This window comes from Ailuropoda melanoleuca, chromosome 8 (genome assembly GCF_002007445.2).
Source record: "Ailuropoda melanoleuca isolate Jingjing chromosome 8, ASM200744v2, whole genome shotgun sequence".
NCBI classification, from domain to species: Eukaryota; Metazoa; Chordata; class Mammalia; order Carnivora; family Ursidae; genus Ailuropoda; species Ailuropoda melanoleuca.
Window position 1 is genome coordinate 75,601,976 of NC_048225.1, and position 26,106 is coordinate 75,628,081.

The 26,106-nt window shown below is 37.2% G+C and overlaps 1 protein-coding gene across 14 annotated transcripts in view; it reads left to right on the forward strand.

The window, feature by feature from the left end:
* Positions 1-26,106, forward strand: part of PRRC2C (proline rich coiled-coil 2C) — an 89,191-nt gene that overhangs the window by 51,947 nt on the left and 11,138 nt on the right. For 12 of the 14 annotated variants that reach the window (XM_019809198.2, XM_034666723.1, XM_011236316.3 and 9 more), the window contains exons 17-27: positions 1,369-1,577; positions 5,471-5,625; positions 6,936-7,740; positions 8,148-8,233; positions 13,106-13,294; positions 13,442-13,693; positions 14,980-15,072; positions 17,879-17,980; positions 21,201-21,402; positions 24,009-24,212; positions 25,960-26,072. In XM_019809198.2, the coding sequence (XP_019664757.2) occupies positions 1,369-1,577; positions 5,471-5,625; positions 6,936-7,740; positions 8,148-8,233; positions 13,106-13,294; positions 13,442-13,693; positions 14,980-15,072; positions 17,879-17,980; positions 21,201-21,402; positions 24,009-24,212; positions 25,960-26,072 (2,410 nt within the window). The remainder of the gene's footprint in view (positions 1-1,368; positions 1,578-5,470; positions 5,626-6,935; positions 7,741-8,147; positions 8,234-13,105; positions 13,295-13,441; positions 13,694-14,979; positions 15,073-17,878; positions 17,981-21,200; positions 21,403-24,008; positions 24,213-25,959; positions 26,073-26,106) is intronic. The other 2 variants (XM_019809200.2, XM_034666725.1) reach the window with 2 other exon arrangements.

The window sequence follows — 26,106 nt, forward strand, 5'->3', positions numbered from 1 at the left end:
TAGGATAAATTATAGTACGAGTATGCCTAGTTTTGTTCATTCATTCATTTGCCTAGTTTTTAATGTAGGTTCTAGTACTTACTGCCTGTATAAACGCTGCTTCCTCACCAGTAAAATGGGGAGAAAGTAATCATACTTCTAAAAACTGGTGAAGATTACAGATATATTTGTGAACTACATAACATATCTGGTATATAGTAAACAGCTGTTACGGTATGCCCTCGTTTTTTATCAAATTCCCAGGTTTGCAGCCTGAGCTGATAATTTAATCAGATAATATATTAATCTGCATTGGTTAGTTACAGTATACTTAGCATTTCGGGCTACCATTTCATTGATGGGTACATCAATGAAAATATTTTTGCTTTCTGATAACTTAGAAAAAAATTTAGGGAAATAATGTGACCAGTTGTGCTTCCTGAGTACCTTCTTAACACAGAATTTGAACCTTTCTTTAAAAGGCAAGAAGAATTAGGATGGCATATGTAGTTACAGTGTAGTTATTGACTGTGAGGTATTACAAGTTTTGACTAATAATACTAAGGGAAATCTTGATCTCAGCAACTTCACACGACTTTTATGCCATGTAGACAATAACATTGAACCTGCAGAAATAGCAATTATTGTAATTAAATGTAATTTAATTATTGTAATTAAAATGAATCTTTTTGAAAGAGTCCCATTTTGAAAAATGATTTTATTCTTTAAATGTTTGAATTCATGCTTTGTGTCAAGCACTCGGTAAGCTTTTATCTCAAGTGATACTATTGGCTAAGAGGAAAATGAATTTGTAAACCCATTTTCTATGTTATATTTTTGTAAATTAAAAAAAATCCAAGAATAAAATTTGATAGGAAACAAAAAACTTTGAAAATACATTAGTGTGTGAAGTGAATTATTTCCATATTAAAAGTGTCTTTTTGTATACTTACGTTTATGTATCTGAACTTTAAAAAAAATACAGTGTAAACAGAATGCTTTTTAAGTTTTTCATATGCTGCCCTGTTGTGGAGAAGATTCAGTAGCGAATACATCAGATTAGCTTGAATCACAGGAATTTTCTGCTATAAACCATGTTGATTAGCTTATTAATACCATGCTAGACAAACAGACACAATAAGAACCTTCAGGGCACAATTGGAATTCTGGAATTTAATTCCTAGAAAGAAGGTCCACCTCCTTTATTGGGAAGCTCAGTTTTAGTGAAGTTGTGCTCAGCGAAAGTTCCTAAAGCTTATTGGTTTTAGAGTTAGAGTCTTCTATCCCACTGCTATTTCTTCTTAGATTAAACTTTAGAAACTGCCAGTAATCTTTTTTGTTTTGTTCGGTTATGTGGAGGTAGTAGTAACTCGAATTGTTGTTTTATAGGCCATTTGATGACCAGTCTGCAGGCACAGCTGTTGTTGATACCATCAATGGTAATTCTGCACACCACCAGGAAGGAACACCTAATGGTACAGGACAAAAGAACACCAAAGATTCCACAGGGAAAAAAAGAGAAGACCCCAAATCAGGCCCTAAAAAACCCAAAGAAAAAGTAGATGCACTATCACAATTCGATCTCAACAATTACGCAAGTATGTTCCTTTCATGTGTATATTATCCGTTACATTTGAGTTAATACTATAATAAGTCATTAAAGAGGGAAAGAATTAGACCTACAGGGTCGAGATAGAGGCTGATATGAATCACTAATTGATACAATGAACTAAAATAACACCAAGTTTTAGCCCAGCCTTGAATGCTTGATAGAGTTCTTGTTAATCTACAGTGTTTCACTATTCTTCATAAGAAAGGGGAAAATTAACCACTCCACCTTGCCAAACAGGTGTAGGAAAGCACAGAAGACTAAATGAGGATGCTTGATTATATCTGTACGTATGCTTTATTTTCTATGAAAGAAGTGTTAACCTTGGTATCTTAAGATATGATAAATATGTTTAAGCATAAGAGGATGGGAGGCAGTGTTGCTCTGGATAAATACTTGCAGAAAGCCATGAAGTAATAGGATATGAAATGCAAAGGATAACACAAGCAGTAAGAAAGTATTTGTTGAAGTAGTTAACAAGGAATATCTGTGAGAAGGCACTTATATGTGTAAAAATGCACTGTTTGCCATTCACTCAGATAGGCTTAAGCTGGAAATACTGTGTAAAATTGAGATTACTAAAACCAGATAGTAGTAATGGGAAAGTTAGGTTACGTACTGTTATTCCAGTATTAAAAATAAAGATGAGATTTTTAATCTAATTAATGGTTGTTTAAATATACACAATTTTACTTGGGCCCAGGACCTTGGCATTATTATTTCTAGACCAATAGTTCTCAACATGCGGTCCCCAGACCATCAGTATCACCTAGAAATTTGCAAGAAATTCAGAATCTTGGCCCCTACCTCAGACCTACTGAATCAGGAACGCTTTGTTTTAACAAAGTTATCCGGGTGATTCTAATGCACACAGATGTGTGAGAACTACTGTTCTACAATACCATATTAGGATTCACATGGGAAAGAAATAAACTTAGCTTAATTGCATGTTTAAGAATTTTTAATTAGGGGGCGCCTGGGTGGCTCAGTCGTTAGGCGTCTGCCTTCGGCTCGGGGCATGATCCCGGGGTCCTGGGATCAAGCCCCACATCAGGCTCCTCCGCTGGGAGCCTGCTTCTTCCTCTCCCACTCCCCCTGCCTGTGTTCCCTCTCTTGCTGGCTGTCTCTGTTAAACAAATAAACTCTTTAAAAAGAAAAAAAAGAAAAAGAATTTTTAATTAAATTATGTAGAGCATTGGTTCTCAACAGGAGTGATTTTGTACCCCAGGGGACATTTGGCAATCTCTGGAGATAGTTTTGATTGTCACAATGTGGGGATGGGTGCTAGTGACATACTAGTAGGTCTAGGCCAGGGATGCTGCTAAACCTCCCAGAGTGCACAGGATGGGCCCCACAGAATGCTGGTAGTGCTGAAGTTGGAAAGCCCTGATTGAGAGAACAGAGTAGACCCATAAGAAGCCTGGATGCCGACCTTATGGTGGTCCATAGAGAAAGGAGACTCGAAATCCCACATTTCTAAAATGGCAAATGAAGATTACAGAAAGTCCACAAAACGTGGCAGGTTTGTCTTCCCAAATAACTTTACCAGTTTTCCTTCTTCCAAAGAACTTTTGGGGTAGAAAATTCCCAAAGTATTACATTATTGGATTAAGACATAAAAAGGTAAGAACTCCGTTATAATTCTGAGTTGACGGTGGAAACTGAGCTATACATTTAAAAAAAACTCATTAAGAGTTACTCATCTTTAGGTTGTTTTTCTAATACTCGTTAAGTGATTTCTCTTTAGCCCAAAATGTTACAAAGCACCAGGCAAAAACAGGGTGTTGAAAATGAACAAATTATTGTTCAGATTTCTGTAAATGTTGCATGTAGTTTGGTAAACTAACTTCAGAACTTTCTAAAGAAGCTCTTTGGCAAGAAAATTGAAGTAATGGGTGATGGCGTGGCTATGAAGAAAGCTTTACACACACACTTTTTAGTCAAAAGACTGAGATGAACTTAGAAATATGAAGAGGTCTCTTTACCACTGTGAAGTAATGGAGTGCATGGCATCCATTGAAATGTTTGACCATTCACTGAAATGAGCATTGCTCCTTAAGACATATGTAGAACTGTCATAGATAATCAGAACCAATCAGGCTTTTGTTAGAAAAACAGAATAACACAGAGCACCTAGCTAGCTCAGTTAGTGGAGTGTGCAATTTTTGATCTTGGGGTTTTCAGTTCGAGCTCCACATTGGGTATAGAGATCAATTGAATAAGTATTTTTTTAAAAAGAAAAGAAAAATAGAATAACAGTAACAGGTTTTTAAAGAGTGGAAGCCAGGGGCGCCTGGGTGGCACAGCGGTTAGGCGTCTGCCTTCGGCTCAGGGCGTGATCCCGGCGTTATGGGATCGAGCCCCACATCAGGCTCCTCTGCTATGAGCCTGCTTCTTCCTCTCCCACTCCCCCTGCTTGTGTTCTCTCTCTCACTGGCTGTCTCTATCTCTGTCGAATAAATAAATAAAATCTTTAAAAAAAAAAATAAAAATAAAGAGTGGAAGCCAGGGGTGCCCTGGGTGGCTCCGTCAGTTGAGCGTCCGACTCTTGTTGGCTCAGGTCATGATCTCAGAGTGCTGAGATAAGCCTGTCCTGGGACTTTCGCTCAGCACAGTGTCTGCTTTCTGCTTGCCTCTCCCTCTTCCTCCCCCTGCTCGCATGCACGTGCATGCTCTTTCTCTCTCAAATAAATAAAATCTTTTAATAAGAAAAAGGAGTGGAAGTCAGTTTTAGTATTTGTGATTTGTTTTCCTGTCATTGTTTACATAAATGCACATTTTTAACCATTCAAAGAATTTTTTGCAGGTGGATTCCCTATGAACCACTCCCTATTAATACCCTCTTGCCATCATCCCTCACAAGTTATCAACATCCTGAGTTGTATATGTATCATTCCCAAGCACATAACTATTTTTATTGTATGTTCCCCAATTAAAACATACATTATTTGCAAAGTTAAAATAATTTACTGAATTTCCTCACCCTTTTCTTACTTAATTTGAAAACATTATACCTGCAACCACAAGTCATGTTGCCTGAACTATTTTAGTTTTGCTTTTAAATATTAAAGTTAAGGGATTTAGATTTCTTACACTCACTGTGATGTTTGATTTTAAGAAGGTAGCATGAATAATTGTTAGTTGGACAGTGAGTTGAAGATACATCTTGAGTTACTCGTCTGCTGCGTTATTATGACGTATGTACATCTGTGCTACTTTACATTCACATAGAACTTACACGTATATTTCACATATATTTCATTTATTTTTAACAACTACATATCCTAAACAGATGGTCTACATAAAACAGTCATTAAGAGTCATAAGACCAGCTTGGCTATTCACCAGCTCACCTTTAGCATAGCGGCTTCTTAGAGTTTATTTCATCCTTAAAAAGGGGAAACAGTAGTAATACCCACCTCTTAGACTGGTTAAATGGTGAAGTGCTGTGTAGATCTTTATAGCACAAAACAGATCTGAGGCTGGGAAAGTAGAGGTTAAGCAATTTGACTAAGATAGTAGGATGATACCGAGTGGGGTTTTATCTTTTGTTTTTTGATAACTGTTTTAAAAGCCATCACTGCTGTATTACTGAAAAGAAAAAAAGTTGTGTATCATTCAAAGCACTTCAAAGAGTCAAAAAACTTTCTTTTAAGCTTGCTTATGAAATATTTTTATCTGTCTATGCATTCTTCTTCAGATCTTACTAATAAATGGCCATTGTGTGGCATGGGAATTGGGTTATACTGTGAGTTATAAGAACTAGATTTTTTTCTTGTCTTTTTTTTCCCCTTTTTTAAATCACTACTGGATTAAGCATTTCTATTTACCTTTTCGGTTGAAAAAATACATACCATTTTAAATCTTTTCCTATACCCGTAGGTGTTGTTATAATTGACGACCATCCTGAAGTAACAGTGGTTGAAGACCCCCAGTCAAATTTGAATGATGATGGTTTTACAGAAGTGGTTTCCAAAAAACAACAAAAACGTTTACAGGATGAAGAACGTCGAAAGAAGGAAGAACAAATCATACAGGTTTAGTGTTTTAGTTTGTTGCTAGTTATTTAGATTGTTGCCCAAAATATATTAACAAACCGTTAAGGTTTCTGTCTATAATGTCCAGGCTACATTTATTCAAGTGTTCAGAATGACTTGATTTTCACAACTTTAAACTTTTTACCCAGAATTGAGGTAAATTTTAAATAGAATGTAGTCACTATAGCTCACTATGTGCCTTAGAGTATACCATCTTTACTTTAATTCAAGAAGATTTCGTGTTTCAGTACTAGTCATCTTATTTATCCCATCTTACTTCGTGGCAGAGTTAGAGTTAATTTTAAGTTACCTTGGAAATCTAATGAACACAACTGCCATGGTATAATAAATTGCAGATTCTTCACCTGTAATGGTTTTGATTGTAATCTAAATTAGTCATTTAAACACACAATATGAGTCAGGAATAGTTACTCCATTTAAATCAACCCAAACACCCATTTTGGTAAATGCTAACACAGGATAAAAATAAGTAAAACACGTAGATCATAGTGATAATGAGCTCTAATGGATGAGAAACCTCAAAAAACAAAGAAACACTGTAAAAATCTTATGTGAGTGGTAATATTAAGTTCAGTCAAATACAGACCTTGGGACTAGATATTTTTAGAAGTCATTCATTGATTGATTTGTCTATTTATTCATTTGTTTCGGAAGGTAAAAATAGTGCATAAATCCTGTTTAGCATTACCCCCCAGCAGCACCCACAGATTAACGTTTCTGTGGTAAACATGAGTGAGTCGGTAAGTAGCTTTTTGTCAGATTGGATCAGATTTTGTTGCCAAATGAATTCATTGAAAAATTCCTTAATGTTTTGAATTTAATTTTAGAATTACGGAAGAGAGATTGTAGAACCATTTATCAAGAACGTATAATACAGGGGCACCTGGGTGGCTCAGTCATTAAGCGTCTACCTTCGGCTCAGGGCATGATCCCAGGGTCCTGGGATCAAGCCCCGCGTCAGGCTCCCTGCTCCGCTGGGATCCTGCTTCTTCCTCTCCCACTCCCCCTGCTTGTGTTCCCTCTCTCACTGGCTGGCTCTCTCTCGGTCAAATAAATAAAATCATTAAAAAAAGAAAAGAATGTATAATACATACTTGTCTTTTTTTCCCCTGTAGCATGTTTGCTTTTCATAATTTAAAATCTCTTAGCAGCCTTGACATTTCTGCTCTGTTGAGTGCCTATTTTGAAAAGTAAAGGAGCTAAATTAGTAGTTCTCGTCAGAGACTGTGTTCATGATCTGTACTTTCAGTTACATTATTGACCAAAATTGTTCCTTCCAATTTTTTAAGGTCTGGAACAAAAAGAATGCAAACGAGAAAGGAAGAAGTCAGACTTCGAAGCTTCCTCCGAGGTTTGCCAAAAAACAGGCTCCAGGGACCCAGCAAGCGCAGGCTCCAGCTCCGGCTCCAGCCCCGGCTCCAGGTCCAGCCTCAGCCGCAGCCCCAGCCCCAGCCCCAGGACCAGCGTCAGCCCCAGCTCCAGTCCTAACCTCAGCCTCAGCTCCACTCCCAGCCTCAGCCTCAACTCCAGTTCCACCCTCCACCTCAGCTACAGCCTCAGTCTCTTCTTCTTCAGCGCCACCTCCAACCCCCATCCTTGCCTCAGCTTCATCCCCAGCTTCTGTCCCCATCCTTGCCTCAGCCTCAATTCCCATCCTTGCTTCAGCCCTAGCCCCGACATCAGCTTCAGCTCCAGCCCCAGCCACCTCAGCGCCAGTAGCCCCCACCTCAGCCCCAGCTGTCCCAGCCCCAATTCCAACCCCAGTTCCAGCCCCAGCCCCTACCCTAGTCCCTGCCCCAGCTTCAGCCCCAGCCCCAGCCCTGGTCCCAGTCCCTGCTCCACCCCCCAGTGCACCACCCCAGACTCAGGGACAGGCTCATAAACCAGGCCAGGGTCCGCTGCAAACTACAACACAGTCCTCAAAACAGCCACCACCTTCAGTTAGACTGCCTTCAGCTCAGACACCTAATGGCACAGATTATGTAGCCACAGGAAAGTCCATCCAGACCTCACAGTCTCATGGCACGCTTCCAACTGAATTGTGGGATAACAAGGTGGCCCCACCAGCTGTGCTGAATGACATCTCGAAGAAATGTAAGTTGAACAGAGAAGTGAAGGATGACACTGTATGGCAGGAGAATCGTGGGGTTTGTTTTCAATTTTATTTGTATACTCAGTATGTTTTTTCCTAGCCGCTTCCTTTTTCTTAGAAGCAGTAATAGTAATTTTTTTCTTAGCTTCCTTTCTTAAAACCTTTGTTTCTAAAATAAATGTGTTATACTTTTAATGGCATATTTTATGGGCATAATCTTGTGTTGATTAAAAAAATAACACGGTGTTGGGGGGGCTTATATTTATTTTGGTATGCTGAAATCTCCTAAGTGTACTGTGAAAATCTCTGTTGTATTGTCTCGCTGCTATTATGAGAAAAGATAAAGTCCATTAGGATTATTAGCCTCTAAATTTTAATGATTGCATTTCCCATGACTTCTTCTTTTCAGTAGGTCCCATTAGTCCGCCACAGCCACCTTCAGTCAGTGCGTGGAATAAGCCCCTAACATCGTTTGGATCAGCTGCTTCATCAGAGGTAAGAGTAGACTTAATAATGGCCTCAGCAGGGTTAGTGTAGCAGTTTCCTTAACGTAGTGTCTCAAACTTGAGTGTGCATCACAGTCACCTTGGGCGGCTTATTAAAACAGATTGCTGAGACTTGTGCCCAGAGTTTCTGTCTCATTAGGTCTGATTGAGGCCTGAGTACATTCCTAACGAGTTCCCAAGTGATATTATTGCTGCTGGATCTCTACATTTATAGGCTGCTTCTCACCTTTAGACATAATAAGGTTAACATTTTTTTAATTCAAGTCTCAATAAAAGTGCTTGTGATATAGAGAATATAAATGCAGTTCCTAGGTTTTCAACTTTTCACCATGTTTTTAGCCTGAAAAATTAGGCAGTATAATTACTTAAAAGCAGAGTTTACAGGAGGCTGGACATAATTTCTTGAATGTGCGGTATTGGTAAATGACAACTTAGGTCAGCAGTTTTTCACTTACTCATTGAGCAAAAGTTTCTTGAGCACTTGTGATATACCAGGCAGTTTCCTAACCCATGGGAGGGAGTGATAAAAATGGACAAAAAGCCCTGCAGTCAGGGGGCTTCCTTTGTAGATGGGGGGGGGGGTGAACCATTAATAAATATCATATAGTATGTTACATGGTGATCAGTGCTGAGGTGAATAGCAGAGTAGGGAAGGTGCATGAAAAATTCCTCAAGGGATCTGGAGACAATTTAAAATAGATTGGCCAAGATGTGCCCCTTAGGCGACGTTTGAGTTAAAGACTTAGAGGTGATAGGAGAGCATGCTATTGAAATTTCTGAAGAAAAGTGAATTCTTGGTTCAGAGAATAGCAAATACAAAAGCCCCAAGAGAGGGGCATGGCTGGTGCTTTGGGGGAAGATCAGGGAGGTCTGCGTGGCTGTAGTGAAGTTAAGGGATGGAGAGAGAACAGATGAAGCTAGAAAGATAACAGAGGACAGACCCTACTAGGCCTTGGGGAGATGTAGGAAGACAATCAGTAGTTTTGAGCAAAAGAATAACAGGACCTGACTTTCTCAGAAGATTATTCTGAGTAGTTAAGAGTAGTCTGTGGAAGGCAGAGAGTAGAGCTGTCGTAATCGAATGATGGTAACTTAGACCAGGGAAATGGCATTAAAGATGATAAAGAATGGTTGGTTTCTATTTGAAGATAGAGCTGACAAATACTGAGGGATTAAACATGGCTGTGAAAAAGAATGAGATTTACCTCCAAAGTTTTTGACTTGAGCACCAAGAGGAATAGAGTTGCCATCAATTATGATTGGAGGCTATAACATGGATCAGCACTGGGGAAAAATACAAGGGAGTTTGGTTTGGGGCATGTTAGATTTAGGGTGTTTGTTACACATCTAAGTGGAGCCGTTGGGGAGCTTGTTGTTAGATGGAAGAGTCTATAGTTCACAGGAGATAATCTAGTTTGGAGACCTGAATTTCACAGTCATTAATTAGATGGTACTTAAAGTGAATGAGTTGAATGAGATCACCAAGGGAGAATGAGTTCTGGGAGTGGTTAGAAAAGAGAAGAGAATCAGAAGCTAAGTCCTAGGGCTTTCCCCACTCGGGGTTGTGGGGGATGGAAAAGTGTCCTCAAATCGCAGTGAATGGTGAGTTGAAAGGAGGAGGGATAAATTACATGTGTCAGATTCCGCTGGAGGGTCAAATAAGTTAGGCCTGAGAATTGGAGCTAATAACATGGTGGTCACTGGTGATTTTGACAAGAGCAGTGTCAGTGGGGCAGTAGACACAAAAGCCTGGTTAGAGTGAATTTAAGAGAAGGTGGGAGGAAAGATGCATATAGAGACTTAGAGTAAGTAGTTTTGCTTTTAAAGGGGAGTTTTGTTCTAAGTAGTTTTGCTTTAAAGGGGAGTCGTTTTGCTCTAAAGCAGAGACATGACAATAGAGAAAGGTACAATTTTTTTAAAATTTGAAGACTTCTTTGTAGAAGTCTTCTTGCTACCCCTACCCCCACATCAGCTTTTTGACTTAGGTCTGGAGAAGACTTCATCATCTGTTTTAAAGTTCTACAGAGATCTCAAGTAAAATATGGAATCATTGCATTCAATATTTACAATCCTTGGTTTAATCATTTTTCTTCTGCCTGTTGGTATTGGCATTAGGATTAATCATAGCATTTCTTTTTTTTCTTTTTTTTTTTATAGAGATAGAGTAGTAGATAAGCATATTTGAATAGTCAAACCCCCTTCTTTCTTTCCTTCTTTCCTTTCTTTCCTTTCTTTCTTTCGAAGGATTTTATTTATTCATTTGATAGAGACAGCCAGCAAGAGAGGGAATACAAGCACGGAGAGGGAGAGGAAGAGGCAGGCTACCAGAGGAGGAGCCCGATGTGGGGCTCCATCCCAGAACACCGGGATCACGCCCTGAGCCGAAGGCAGACGCTTAACGACTAACCCACCCAGGCGCCCCAAATCATAGCATTTCTTATATAGATATTTCATGCTAGTAATAAAGGACAAAGTGGAAAGTTTCTTTTGTTTTGAATGGGTGCACTGGATTTAATGAGTTTATTAAGATGTCCCAGTTTTTAAATTGACATTCAGTACAGGAATGATGATTTCTCAGCACACTCAGCTGCAAGATTTCTCTTGTGCATGTTCTGCTGCAGGTTTGCAATATTGAAAGAATGCTTACATTTGCCTTCAGCCAGTTGGAGGAGGAAGATACTTTGGTGGTATCTCATTTTTTTCACAAACATCTTTCTTTATGTTCTTTATGTTTTCTGGATAAAATGTGATTTATTTATTTTTTGGTGGACATTCATTGCACATGATTTTGGAGTATTGCCTCGAACTTTTTTTTTTTTTTCTTTTTAAAGATTTTTTTAATTTATTTATTCAACAGAGATAGAGATAGCCAGCAAGAGAGGGAACACAAGCAGGGGGAGTGGGAGAGGAAGAAGCAGGCCCATAGCGGAAGAGCCTGATGTGGGGCTCGATCCCATAATGCCGGGATCACGCCCTGAGCCGAAGGCAGACGCTTAACCGCTGTGCCACCCAGGCGCCCCTTGCCTCGAACTTTTGAGCTAGTAAAGTTGCACTTCACTTTTAATTCATTTCAAAGGATAGAAAGCATTCCTTAATAGGACTTCCTGAATTACTCTAGTGAAATACAGTTCTTAATGATTATTTTGTGCAATGCTACGAATGTTAGATACACTGAATAGTCTCACAAAGATTGATAATATAATATGATCTAAGCTTGATTATCCTTCCTTGCATTATATATATTTCGTACACATTTTTTGTTTCAGAGGATATGATATTCTTCCTAAAACTAACATTCTCTAATAAGTTCTTTTAACTGTCCGTCTGTTTTTGAATTTCATTGAACTGTTTATAAGTTCTTAATTGTTTCTGTACATAGTCAGTAGGTTTCAGTGATTAATTACTGTTTTCACTTTTCTAATACTGTACGTTTATACTGAACTAACTGGAATTTCAGCATTGACTAAAGCAGGTAGAGATTTTTATTCTAAGTTGCATCAATAATGTTTGCCTGTGTTTGAAAGAGGATGTTCAGATATTAAAAATAAATCTGAATGATATGCCCTGTTCATACTGTTGACATTATTACACTGGTAAATGTAACAGTAACCTTACACAGTAATTGATATACTGAGTTCAGGGATGCTGAAACTGATACGAAGTAATGATTTGATTATAAGACCAAAGCCTGAAATTGAACTTTGTCCCAAGTTTTGTCTGTTTATTTCTGAAAATGTTAAGTAATTGTTATAAACATACCTGGCTTATAAAGCCGTGTGTTGTCTAGCCTTCTGCTTGTTCATCTTCTACCACTGTTCCTAATACCTGCCATGTTCTAGCCTTACTAGCCTTTTTTTTTTTTTTTTTAAATTCTTAACCTTTACACTAGGCATTTGCTCTGCCAGAAACACTTCCTGCTGATTTTTTCTTTTAGATTGAGTTTCAGTGTGACCTCCTCAGGACCTTTCTGTCTACCAATCTAAAGTGGTTTAACCATATTTTGATTTTTGCATATCCCTCATCTGATTTTCTAGTTGTTCATTTTCTTCATTCACTATAATGCAACTTCTGCAAGTTCGATTCTTAGGGTCTACCTGGATCAGTGCCTAGCACAAAGAAGATGCCACATAAATTAGCGGTTTAATTGGATTCCTAAGGTGTGTGCACTTTATTACCAATCACAGAGTATTTTAATGGACACTGTTTCATTTTATATCCAAGCACACCTTTTAAAAGTAGATAACACTGGTGTGGCTATCTTTCTTCTCTCCATTCATTCATCTGTTTATTTGTTGCTGGTGCTATCTTTGTGTGTTTGTTGCTTTTACATTTGTTTTAAAGGGGCAGATAACTTGAGGCTATGATGTGCTCCCAGTGAAACTCAGGACACTTAAAGCCAGGACTTTAAAAACTTAAGTCTTGGGGGCCTTGGGGGCTCAGTCAGTTGAGCGTCTGACTCTTGATTTCAGCTCAGATCGTGATCTCAGGGTCCTGGGATCAAGCTCCTCACTGGGCTCCGTGCTCAGCTCAGAATCTGCTTCTCTCCTCCTTCCTCTCCCTCAGTAGCTTCCCCCACTCCTGTCTGTGCATGTGTGGTCTGTCTGTCTCTCAAATAAATCTTGAAAAATAAACAAGTAAAAAGTTAAGTCTTGTCCTAGTTTTCATTTTATTCCTTTTTAATACAGATCAGTAGTGGCTAAAAGGAAAGTTTCTCAAAACGTGATCAGTGTCGGTTAATACAAAGATCACTTCAAACCTCCTTCCATTGTACTTTTGAAATATGTGCTACTACATACATCATTCAGTCATATTTGAACTCTGTTTGCTTGGATAAGCAAGTTTTAAAATACTCTCTTCCCAGGGAACAAAGAATGGTCAAGAAAGTGGAGTTGAAATTGGAATTGACACAATTCAGTTTGGTGCTCCAGCTTCAAATGGGAATGAAAATGAAATTGTGCCTGTACTTTCGGAAAAAACTATTGACAAGATACCTGAACCTAAAGAACAACGGCAGAAGCAGCCACGGGCAGGCCCTATCAAAGCCCAGAAGGTAAATATAAGTCATGTTCCAGATAGAACTATATGAAAGCCACTAACACTTAAATGGGAGAACTTCTAATGATTTTGAAATTAAATTTAGTTTTCAATGAATGTCTTTCATCATGTTACCTTTTGGTCATAAACATTGAATTTTTAGCTTCCAGATTTGAGTCCTGTAGAAAATAAAGAACATAAACCAGGTCCTATTGGAAAAGAACGTTCATTAAAAAATAGAAAAGTAAAAGATGCCCAACAGGTGGAGCCAGAAGGACAAGAGAAACCAAGCCCCGCTACAGTCAGAAGTACAGATCCTGTAACAACAAAGGAAACCAAAGCAGTTGCGGAGATGTCTACTGAAATAGGAGCAATGATTTCAGTGTCGTCCGCGGACTACGGCACTAATGTGAAGGTAGGCAGCACGCCGTGGCCACCAGCTCGTGACATCACATGCATTGAGGGAAACAGCAGCAAGACTTGTGTTTTCTGTTCTTCTTTTTCGTCTTTTATTTTGGCTTGAGGCATATAAGTCTGTAAACTGTCTGGGTTATTATTTCTACAGAGAGTATTTCATCGTATGCATTTGTGATCTAAAGAAATTCCTTACAGTAAATTATTTCTTTATGTGGAAATCTCTTATTTCTAGACTTTTGAGTAGTTTGAAGTGAAAAATGGGTACATAAGATTAGAACGCTTTTTGTTAGGTTTACAGGCTTTGAAAACGATTGCTCTATTTTTTTATTTTGTTAATGGAGTTACAGTTGCATATCTTGCCCACAGTAAGATTTTGAAGTCAGGAACTAAGTCAGATTAAATTTTTAGTAACTCCAGTATAGGCAGTGTTCTCCAGGGTTGGAATAGATCATTGTTGTTCATGGTTGAGCACCAGAGGAAATAACTGACTTGAATTTAGGGACCACATTGAATGAAAGGTGCGTATCTTTAAAAATACTTATTAAGGCAAGATGCAAAGATACACTGAGTGACTTCTATGGACTTAACATTTGTGGAAACAGCAAAATTTATATCTGCCATTTTGTGTTCACTCTGGTACATACTGGAAAGAAAAATGAGTGAGAACTTTCATGTTATTGAAATATTTTTGTTTTAATTGCTATACAGCCAGTATATGTAAATAAAAAACTCTTAAGATCCACCTCTACCATATTTAAAGAAGAGATTCATGATGATAAACAAGTTTATCCTAAAACCTGACTGCAACAACTGAGATCTTGACATTCCTTTATGTATGTTGTTGTGTTTTGAAGAGAATAAAAAAATCAGTCGTTGAAAGTAAGCTGTAGATGATGAGAACCACATGAAGTTCTCTTAGTAGCCCACAGAAATAAACACTTGGTACTGTTGGCAACCTCCTAGTACTATGCAATGCATTTAAGTTCTTTTTTAAATTTTTAATTGAAAAAAATGTTTAATTAAAGTACAGTTGACATACAACATAGCAGTGCGTTTTTAAAAACATGTACAGGACCCGGCAATAGTTGAAATATTACACTTCCGTGGTGAGTCCATATTTGTTTTATCACAGTATTGGTCTTTAAAATTTCAGTGACTTGAGTCTTAAGATCTGCTCTCCTCTCCTGCTTTCCTCCAAAACAATTTTACAGCTGCTGGGCTGCCGTTAGAAAGTGAGTCATTAATTTAGTTTACAACGTATTTTTTTCTATTACTCCTCCACAGGAGTCTGTAACAGACTATACTACACCTTCTTCTTCTCTGCCTAACACTGTGGCTACTAATAATGCAAAGATGGAGGATACTTTGGTTAATAATGTAAGTAATCAACCTCAAGTGTGGAAAGTGTGGTTAGGAACCCGGCTGTTGTTATTGAATACAGAGTGTGCAACCAGTATTTAATTCTTCTCTGGGAATGGGTTGTAGTGAATTTGCATTTTGGAGCACTAATAATTAGCAAAAATAGTCAAAACTTAGGCTCGGTTTCATAAGTACTAATCCTATTAACCTGGTTTCGGTAGTTTTTGTTCTTCCCTTCCACATTCTGCAAGTTCAGTAATTTATTGGGTTGTTAATTTTGTTCTTAATGAAACCTTTTTGCAATGAGGTAAAAGCTCACTCAAAACAAAAAGATAATCAGGGTGTTAACCAAGAATTCAGGGTTTCTTTTTGAACTAAAAAAAAAAAAAATTTTTGCTGTACCTTAGCAATAATCCTGTTGTGAAGTTTGAGCTGTAATGTATATGTAAGTACTTCAAAAACTCTTAAATGCTGTGTTAAAAAGTGATGGTAAGTCATGTAAATTTTTAGGCTGTAGTTTTCTAAAACAGTTGTGTTATAATTCAAGATTATATTAAGGCAGTACAGTCCGTCATTTGGCCTAGTTATTGATAGGCTACAAGTTGTAAACCCAGACAAGCTAGGTAAGCCTCTGTGTAGAAGAGCATTTCAGGAGTTACATGCACGGCCCTTGCTTTGCAGGGCAGGTGTGGTAGAAATTTTGTCAGCTCCTCTCTTTTTTAAATATAGCTCTCTCTAATGAGCAAAGGCTCGTTCTTTTCAAAAATCTCTCCTTCACGGATATATGTAAAGGTTTCTCACAGAGAGCTTTAACTCTGTCATTTTGAGAATAAAAATCTTACGCCGTTTCCTATGCTGTCTGTTCTTCTTTCTAGCATCAAATACAGAAATTGTAGAGAGGTGAGATGCGTTAGAGATCATTTAATGTAACTTCGGTAGTTGGGCTGTGGAACTTAAAAGAAAAAAGAAAGAAGCAAGTGTGTCACACATTTTCTTTTTGTGGCAGGAGAGCTTTGTAGGAATCGATTAATATAATTTCTCCTGCTTTCAGCTGTAGTAGAACTTCACTTGATGTGCCAGTCCTTTTCCCCTGACCTTTTGGAGGAAGTCTTAAATTTATTTAACTTTCCATGAGAAGTAATGGAAATTTGGGAAGGACAGAAGACTCTCTGTCAATTATCAGGGAGTCACTGGCACTATGTCGATTATCAAATGTTGAATCAGTAACATCTCAGTAAAGTTTAATTTTGCTTTAATCGTGTCTTTTCTCATTTAAAAAATACGGAATATTTCTTAGCTGTCACTTTTTCAAGAAAGTGTATCATGCGTTCTGCCAGATCACTCTCAAAAAATGTGATTTATGAAATACGAGTAAGGAAGGAAAGATCATTATTCTCAGAACCCTTAAATGTCATTGAAAATATCCATGAGTGTTCTCATTTTTTTCTGTAATCGAATTAAAATGTAGTGTGACTTGTGCATGCGGGACAACTGAAGGGGAGAGACCCAGGCTTGTGTCTAAGAAAATAGTCTACTTTGATTTTTAGCTGTGTATCCAGAGCATGTTTGAAAACAGGAACATCCATTTTGGGTCAGGGAGCATTGCAAACGGTCATCAGTTGGGAATGATTTCACAGTGTTGCGTATTTTTGCCGAGTGTGGTGGTGATTCTGAACTTGACTAATGTGATGTTAAAAGCAAATGTCCTGCATGGGAGAAATTTTAGGACCTTTTGAAATGTTCCTTTTTCACTCCTTAGTGTGGTTGAGGGTTCTATTTTATGCATAGAACTTTTGTCTTTTGAAAAATTTATTCTTGGTAAATACTTATTCCCCTTATCAAAGCTTACTCTACTTTTTAAGGATTTTTAGCTGGCCATTTATTGCTTACCTAATATGACAATCATTTTGAATCTTGAGTGTCTTAAAGGTTTAAATGCAGGTGGTGTTTTTTTATTATTCCTAGCATAGCTATTTTAAAGATTTATATATAAAGTAATCTCCATTAAGTAGTCCATGGTATTATCAATCTGTTAGATACTCCGTAGTACCACAAAGTGATTATCTTAAAACCTCCAGGCATCTCAGTCATTTTATCTGAATAACTAAGTGAACCATTAAAGTCAGTCATACAGTAGTACATAATAAAATTTCAAGATCCAGAGACTTAAAGGAAAAAGAGGTACGGTTCGTGAGTTTCTAATACCTTCACATTTCTAATAATGTTTGCCATAATCATGTTACAACTACATTAAAGCTATTTGTTTAGTGTAACAGGGTGGTGGTGATACTTCGTACTTTCCTCCCGATTTTACTTTTGTTCTTGAGTCTGGTTATAAGAATGTTGACTGTATTGCAGAAAAGAAGTTAATTTCTTAATATTTACAGTATCATGTTAAAAAACGCCTCTCATAGAATTTGTGGCTCTCTTAAAGATGGAAATTATATTCCTTAGAGCTTTGCTATATAATGTATGAATTTCAGGCCTTACCCCAGACCAACTGACCAGAAATCTGCACTTCAGTAACATCCCCAGGTGACTGTTGTACACATTAAAATACATGATGCACTGCCTTCAAGTATATCCCTTATATTTGGGACAAATTCTTTTTCTATAATTATATGCATAAAAAAGCAGATAGTATTTCTGTAAGATGTCCAGAATTATCAATTAATGCAGACACAATGTACCTCTAAGTAATCAAATATTCCTTTTGGCTCTGATGAAAAATAAATACCCTTAGAAGAGTACGTTAGCATTATCTGTAATGGGGCTTTTGTAGCAGACTTAGTTAGATTATGATATGTGTTGCCTACCTTTTCAGGTGCCCTTGCCCAACACTCTCCCCCTCCCTAAGAGGGAGACTATACAACAGAGCTCCAGCCTAACTTCAGCTCCTCCCACTACTTTCAGTCTCACCTTCAAGGTATGTACAACATCCTTCTCTAAAGGTCCTTGATGATGCATGCTAGGGGACATAAGTTAAAATTTTTACTCATTTTGTGTGGTAAGCAACGATACTAATTAAGCTCAGGAAATAGAGTTATGTCAAGTTATACCTTAAAATTTTATTAACTTCTAATACCACTTTAAAGGGAGGCCTATTTTGCCTGTGAATGTTGTCTTAGAAATACAGGAGAGCACTTACATTCCGTGTTTGTACTCAGTTCCTCTTAAGAGACCTTGATTTTGGGATATATTAGTTGTGTATAAAACCAGTTGGTTGATGTGTTGCATGTTTTTTTTCTAATCCTAAGTTCCCGTAATGGTAAGACTGCTGATTTTCTGTCTGTCCTGTAAACCGCATGATTTGAATGAATGCATTGTAATAATTAGAATATTTTATGAAGATGTAATTGATTAATACAAGTGATTTTGATATGGTTTTTGTTGGATAATTTTTGAGTAAGAGGGCAAAAGATTATAAACAACATTTTTTATATCAAGAAATGTAGGCTTGTTTTTTTATTTATCTCCTATTGTGTTTATAATAGTGAGCTGTATTGCTAATGCTTTTTTACAGTTATTTGAGAGAATTTTAAATCAGTTTTTCACTTCTAGATTAGTCAGTGGTTAAACAAAGGGACATGAAATTAAGTGAAGATGTTTTTAAAGTGCATATATTTTATCCCATTGGTGGGGTTTGTTCAGTTTTATAATCTGGGCAGGTATTTACCCTCTGTAGCAGAACTTCCTAATGGTAGTGCACTGGTTGACAGTGAATCTTTGATGATGGTCTTCACGGGAGGGGGAAGCATGTTGGCCAATGTTCATTTCTAGAAGTTTGAGAGTAAAATTTTATAAGACAACCACTTCTGCTTTGTGTCGGCCCCCATTGTTGCCCAGTCCTTCCTCTTTACTCCCAGTTCCTGCTCAGCCTTCATAGTTTTCCCACTGGAATGACTATTTCAGTCTGTCTTGTACTGTGTCTTTTGTGTGGTTTTGACTACATGCTAGTCAAAGCTAGTCCAGTTTCACATAAGCAAATAGAAGATCATAAATTATTCTTTATGGCAGTTGTTAATTCTTCAGAGAACCCATTCAACCTTGCCTTTAACTTATGTTTTTAATATTCCAAGAAGAAATATGCATTTAGAATTAAGGTGAATTTAAATTAAATTTCATTAGCTTAAGACTTTCTCTAGTTTCTTTACTTTTTACTTCTTCAGACATGTATTTGGATAATATATAAAGTATAGAAAAGTTTTATTATGTGGATTTTATTGACAGCATATTTGTCAGGGGGGAAATTAGTATAATTAAATAATTGTACTTGTTTCCTTGAATTTCTAAGTATAGAATCTAAATTTTCTTGTTGCTGATGAAATGAAGCCACATGTGTGTGGCCTGTATATTATACAAGTTTGATTAGCTGTAATTTATGTGTGCCCAGCATGACAAAACTAGTATAAAAGGCATTGTGTGCTCTATAAAACTGCTCTAAACCATAAAATCTCAGTACAAATTGCATTTTGTCTAACTTCCTAAATTTTTTAAATTTATTTTTTGTTTTTTTGTTCTTTTACTTCTCAAAATTTTTGTTTTAAAACAAAACACATTTGAAACTAGTGAAGTGATTGTGAGAAGACTCAAGCAAACATAGAAGTGTCCCATGTTTTGGTATTACAGTGATGTATTAGTCATCTAAGAAAAAGTTAAATTATATGTAATGTGTTTTAACAAGAATGCAGGGAAGATATGTAATTATTTCTCATTCTTAAATTAAAATAAGATTAAAAATTTTAAAGTTGTTATTACTTCAAGGACCAACAGCTTCCTGACTATGGCATTAATAATTGTTACTTGATTTTTTTGGTAGCTGTATTTTATAGATTACCTTGTGGGTTTGTTTGTTTTTCCTCAGCCCAGTATTTTGACTAGTAGTAAAAACTTCCCAATCTGCGTATCTGTTCCCTTCCTGTTGAGGACCTGCACCTGTGCCCTCCAGTGCAGGGTCCACTAGCCATGTGTTGTTACTAAGCACTTAAATGTGGCTAATCCACGTTGTAGTATGTGCTGTAAGTGTAAAATAAAATAGACACTGAATCTGAAACGTTAATATTTAAAAAGTTTAAACACGTCAATTTTTGTGTTGATTATAGGTTTTAATTATGTTGTAAATAATACTGGGTTAAATAAAATATGTTATCAAAATTAGTATTACCTGTATTTCTTTTAATGTGGCTATTAGAAAATCTAAAATTATACATACGACTTGCATTTGTATGGCTGTTGAATAGCACGGTCTAGATAGAATAAAATAAGATCTGTTACTACATTTTTTAAAAACAGATTTTATTTATTTTAGAGAGAAAGAGGGGGGCCACACCAGCAGGGTGAGGAGCAGAGGGAGAGGGAGCATTTCCAATGCAGAGCCCAACTCGGGGCTCAGTCCCACAACCCCGAGATCATGACTTGAGCTGAAACCTAGAGTAGGATGCTTAACCGACTGAGCCACCCAGGCATCCCAATCTGTTTCTACATTTTAAGAAACTAGGAGACTACAGCTAAAACCTGTAGCGACAAATACAAATGACAGCAGTCAGCATCTGAAATGCTTGATGAGGTCTGGATGTAAAACAAGACCTATTTTTACTGCACCCAAGCCTAAAACCTGTCTGGTTGGTTACTTCACCTTTTGAAAACACTGAACATAAAACAGTCAAACAAAAGGTACCTGTCATCTGCCATTGAGATTCGCTGCCTTACAGAGAAAGAATGGAAGGAATGGGAATTTATGGAGGGCCTTTAGTGCCTTTCTGACTGGAGTCAGAGCCTTAGGCCAGTCCTGAAGGGGCATGGTACTTCTGTTCTTTATTCACCGATAGGGGTAGGGACTCATATTTACTTGCTACAGGAGCTGTGACAAAGCTGTCAACAAGCTCTCTTTAGAGACATCATTACAGCCCACTGCCTTCCAGTTAGAGTAAGGGAACAAAGAATGATAAAGGAGAAAGTGAAAGGTTTGAAAGCCTTAGAGGTCTTAATCTTTTATTTATGCAGTTTTATGAAAGATTATATTTGAAATTTAAAAATCTACACACTTAGGTATGTTTGTGTATATATGTATATTCTGTGTTAGTGTGGTGGGGGTTTTTTGGGGTTGTTTTTTTTTTTGCTTTAAAAAAACGTCCATTTTATTGCAGATGGAGTCTGCGCGTAAGGCATGGGAGAATTCTCCAAATGTGAGGGAGAAGGGATCTCCAGTAACTTCCACAGCACCTCCAATTGTCAGTGGAGTCAGCAGTAGCACCAGTGGACCAAGCACTGCTAATTACAATTCATTCTCCAGTGCATCCATCCCTCAGATTCCTGTTGCTTCAGTCACTCCCACAACATCACTGTCAGGTAGAAAATTTTTGTACCTTTCCTTTAAATGTCTTAATTATTTAAAATTTCTTACGCTCTTTTCCTGTTTACTATCCCCCAAATTTATTATTTATAAAATACATAAGACTGCACAAAGATCTAATTATCAGCTGTCTTGTAAAGTCGTCTTGCCGTTCTTACAGCCTCCCCTCTCTTAGCCCTCTTCCAATTTTAGTTGGTTTGACAAAGAGTTGTTGATGGCTTACTAAAACACTTTGCTTGCTGGAGCTTCTGCCCGCCGCCATGCCCTCCATGTCATGCCCCCCCCCCATTATAGGTATTAATAAATAATTGGTGAAAAGATGTTTATCTTGTTCCTCTACATTTTTCTGTAAAATTCATCTTTTGATTTTTATTTTTCAACTCATTAATAATACAGAATCTATTGGGATGACATATTTTCTGATGAAGAGTTAGGGATAGAGAAATTCCAGTTTGTTATTTGAGTAGATGATACATACTGGGGTTTTTTTGGGGGGGTGGTTGTTTTTAAGGAGAGTCCATCAACCCCCCAAGTTAGAAAGTGCTTTTCTTCCTTAAATTTTTCACTAGTATGTAATCCTTTCCTTAAACTGTATTTCATTTGGGGGCTTTACAGTTCTTGAATAATTTCTAAAATGCTTGACTCTAGGAAATATGTATAACCATGTTTCTTCAAGCTTTCCCAGTATTATCTAATGTTTCCAAAGCAGCAGAAGCCGCTTTCTAAAAGATAAAAGATACATCCAGCACAGAATTTACTTCCTTTGACTGGTTCTCACTTAGTGATTGCACTACTGATTTTCACTGTTCTGGCATTCTGTACCAAAAGAATTGGTCTTTGGGATGTACTATGGTTATTTTGATGTTATGAATCAAAAGTATGTAATACATACATAAGACAGATTCATATCAAAGAGCGTGTTCTATTTCTCGTCCCCCTTTAAGACCTTTCGTGCTTTCCCTCCCATCCATTTGTAAGACATTTTCATTATGCTTACTAGCTTGGGCCTCAGTCATTTGGGTGGGTAGGGTTGGGGCTATAAAGCCACCAGGAATACAGTATGGTGGAGAGATTAGGAAATAAAGGGACTGGGAAGGTTCCCTTCTGGTCACAGTTGACCCTTAAACAATGCGCAGGGGTGGGGTTAGAGGCACTGACACTTTTCAACCAACACATGCAGTCAGAAACCTGAATATCACTCCCCACAAATTAACTACTAAGAGTCTGCTATTGACCGGAAGCCTTACTGATAACATAAAATAGCCAATTAACACATATTTTGTATGTTATATGTATTATATGCTGTATTCTTCCAGTAAAGTAAGCTAGAGAAAAGAGAATGTTATATAATCGTAAGAGAAGATGCATTTACAGTACTGTACTGCATTTAATCGAAAAAGTCTCCATGTAAGTGGACCCACACACAGTTTAAACCTTGTTGTTCAAGGGTCAAGTGTACTCCCTTCTGGTTTTCCCACACTCTCCTCGATTAGGATAAATTTTTGTGTTTCTTGCCCAGTCATCCTGCTGGTAGAGACTCAAGTGGAAGAACAGAGGTGCCTTGATCTTGGTCCTCTCTTAGATCAAACATCATTTGAAGTCTGAAAATAATGACGACTGCATCCCACTTTTTAATCAGATACCAGTATTGTCATTCACTCTAGTATTAACAGTCATTAACACCCATTGATCAACAGAACTAATTAACTCTTCAAGATCTTAAGTTTTATAATTCTACTTATTAATAGTCTATCTTTACTTTCTTTTTAAGGTATTACTATATAACTTTTTTTGCTGGTATATCTACAAGGAGAGTGAGGACTAAGTATAACCTTAAGTTTATATGGCTGTTAAGGAGCAGTTGTCATCTCTTAAGGCCCCTTTTACCTTAATGATTATTAAGATGCAGCACTTTGTTCTCCTGTGTTCTTACGTCTATGCCTGACCTTAATGGATGTTTTAATATTTATTCATAAATGAATGAAGCCCTTAAGATTACCCGTAAGGTATTTTGCTGAAAAGAAGAAAAAAATCTGACCTTTTGTTTACATGACTCTTTAGGAGCAATTGTGATCTCTCCAGGTGCATTTACTTTTTTTCTAAGTTAATTTATTTTATTTATCAGTCTCTACACCCAGTATGGGGCTCGAACTTGCGACCCTGAGGTCAAGAGTTGGTGCTGTTCTGACTGAGCCAGCCAGGCACCCCTACATTCTTAATTATTCCTAAGGTGCAGCATTTTGTCCTTCTATGTTGTTACATTTATGCATAGCCGTGAGTGAAGCTCTTGACCATCCTTTTCTTGGTGATGATTAAAAAACTATTAGCTTGAGGCTAAACTGTAACAACCCCGTAGGCTCTCGGCCACCTTATTTTATGAGTTTTATCTTTTAATTTCCTTCTCTTTGTATTTTTTTCTTGTACTGTATTTCTCCAGATTTTATAGTCTTGTTTACATTTGGTGATTGACTTAAGTACATGGTAAGTACATGCAGGGCGTAAACATTAAGTTTCCAGTGTCCAGCTGGCACTTGAGTTGTTCTTACAGTGAACAACAGTGGCACTTTCGAATACGCTGCCTTTTTCCCTCTCCCACATCTAGGAGCTGGTACATATACTACCTCTTCTTTGAGTACAAAATCTGCAACCACATCAGATCCTCCTAATATTTGTAAAGTGAAACCCCAGCAATTACAGACAAGCAGCCTGCCTTCTGCAAGTCATTTTTCGCAGTTAAGCTGTATGCCTTCCCTTATTGCCCAGCAGCAACAGAGCCCACAAGTCTATGTGTCTCAGTCTGCAGCAGGTAAGATTTTTAGGATTGGGTATAAGGAATTTAGAAAATGAAGAATTTTTTACATGCTTACTTTTTTTCTCTCAAGCTTAAATATTTTTTCATCGGCTTTGCAGATTTGTTCCGTCATAGAATTTAATGTTCTCTCTCTTTTGATAAGTAGTCTAGGGGGGCTCTTGGTAGTTGTTTCTTACACATACGTTACATATAAGACAAATGGGTGTCTATTAATTTGCAAGATAACTTGTACATTTAATGTTATTCCAGTCAAGTTATAAAACTTTGTTACCTGAAACTTGACAAATCAATAATAAAAATCATAGGGAAAAATAAACCTAAGATTAGCAAAGAAGAAGAAAATTATATGTTGGGGGTACTGGGGTAACTTACCCTACTAAATATCACAATGTTAATCTTAAATAATAAATATTTGAAAAATATTCAAACTCACTAATGATTTAAATTCAAAATAAAAGAACAGTGAGGTTATTTTTTGCCTTTCTCTGGGAAATATTAGAAAGATTGATGATACCCAGTTTCTGTATTATTAATAGTTTCTTAAAGTGCATTGCTGGTTAGTATATAAATTGACATAATTCTTTTAGAAAAGTATCAGAATATTTTATGTGTACATACTTAACTGTAGTAATTTGCATAGGAATCATAATATAAACTTACCTATTTAGAGACATATGTATGAGAGTCTTCATTCATTGCACATACATTGTTTTTAGTGGTGACAAATTAAAAACAATACAGGAAGTTCTTCAAAACATGCTGTTATATAAAAGCAGGTCATAAAATAGTTTATATAATACATCGAAATCTGTTAAGAATCTGAACCAAATTCTTTCAGTTATTAAATGCCAATTCCTTTGAAATATTTTGTTATATTCTAGTAAGTAGATATAAAATTAGAATAAATTTGCTGGTAAACCAGCAGGTTCATTTTTGAATAGATCATGTCAGATTTCATTAGTTAATACCCCATTGGCAGTGTATGAGTGTCTGTTTTTCCATACCCTCACAAGTACAATTGACCCTTGAACAATGCAAGGGTTAGGGGTGCCGAGGCCTTGCATCGTCAGAAATCCGCATACAACTTTTCACTCCCCCAGATTTAACTACAAATATCTTACCTTTGACCAGAATCCTTACTTCTAACAGAAACAGTTCATTAACAGATATTTTGTATATGTTATACCCTGCATTCTTACAATAAAGCAAGCTAGAAAAAAGAAAATGTTCATAAGAAGGAGGGGTGCCTGGGTGGCTCAGTCGTTGGGCGTCTGCCTTCAGCTCAGGGCATGATCCCGGCGTTCTGGGATCGAGCCCCACGTTGGGCTCCTCCGCTGGGAAGCCTGCTTCTTCCTCTCCCACTCCCCCTGCTTGTGTTCCCTCTCTCGCTGGCTGTCTCTCTCTCTGTCAAGTGAATGAATAAAATCTTTGGGGGAAAAAAAAATCATAAGAAGGAGAAAATATGTTTACAATACCACACTGCATTATTTGGAAAAAATATGCAGTTCAAACCCGTGTTGTTAAGGGTCAACTGTACTAAGAGTTCTGTTGTTTTAATTTGCATATACCTGTCTGCTAGAAGTTTTTTTTTTTCTCACATTTCTAGTTTTTCCTTGGCTGTATTAGTTTCCAGTGGGCTCACTTAATTTGAAATCTGCTACAAAACTTGGTTTTTAGTAACTATTTGGAAAATTCTGAAGCACAGACACTTAAAACAGCTTGTTTTTCTTATGGTCTATAGCTCAAATCCCTGCTTTCTATATGGACACGAGTCATTTATTCAATACCCAACATGCACGCTTGGCTCCACCATCCTTGGCTCAGCAGCAAGGCTTCCAACCAGGTCTCTCTCAGGTAAGTACCACAGACTTCTTTTTTTTTTTTTTTT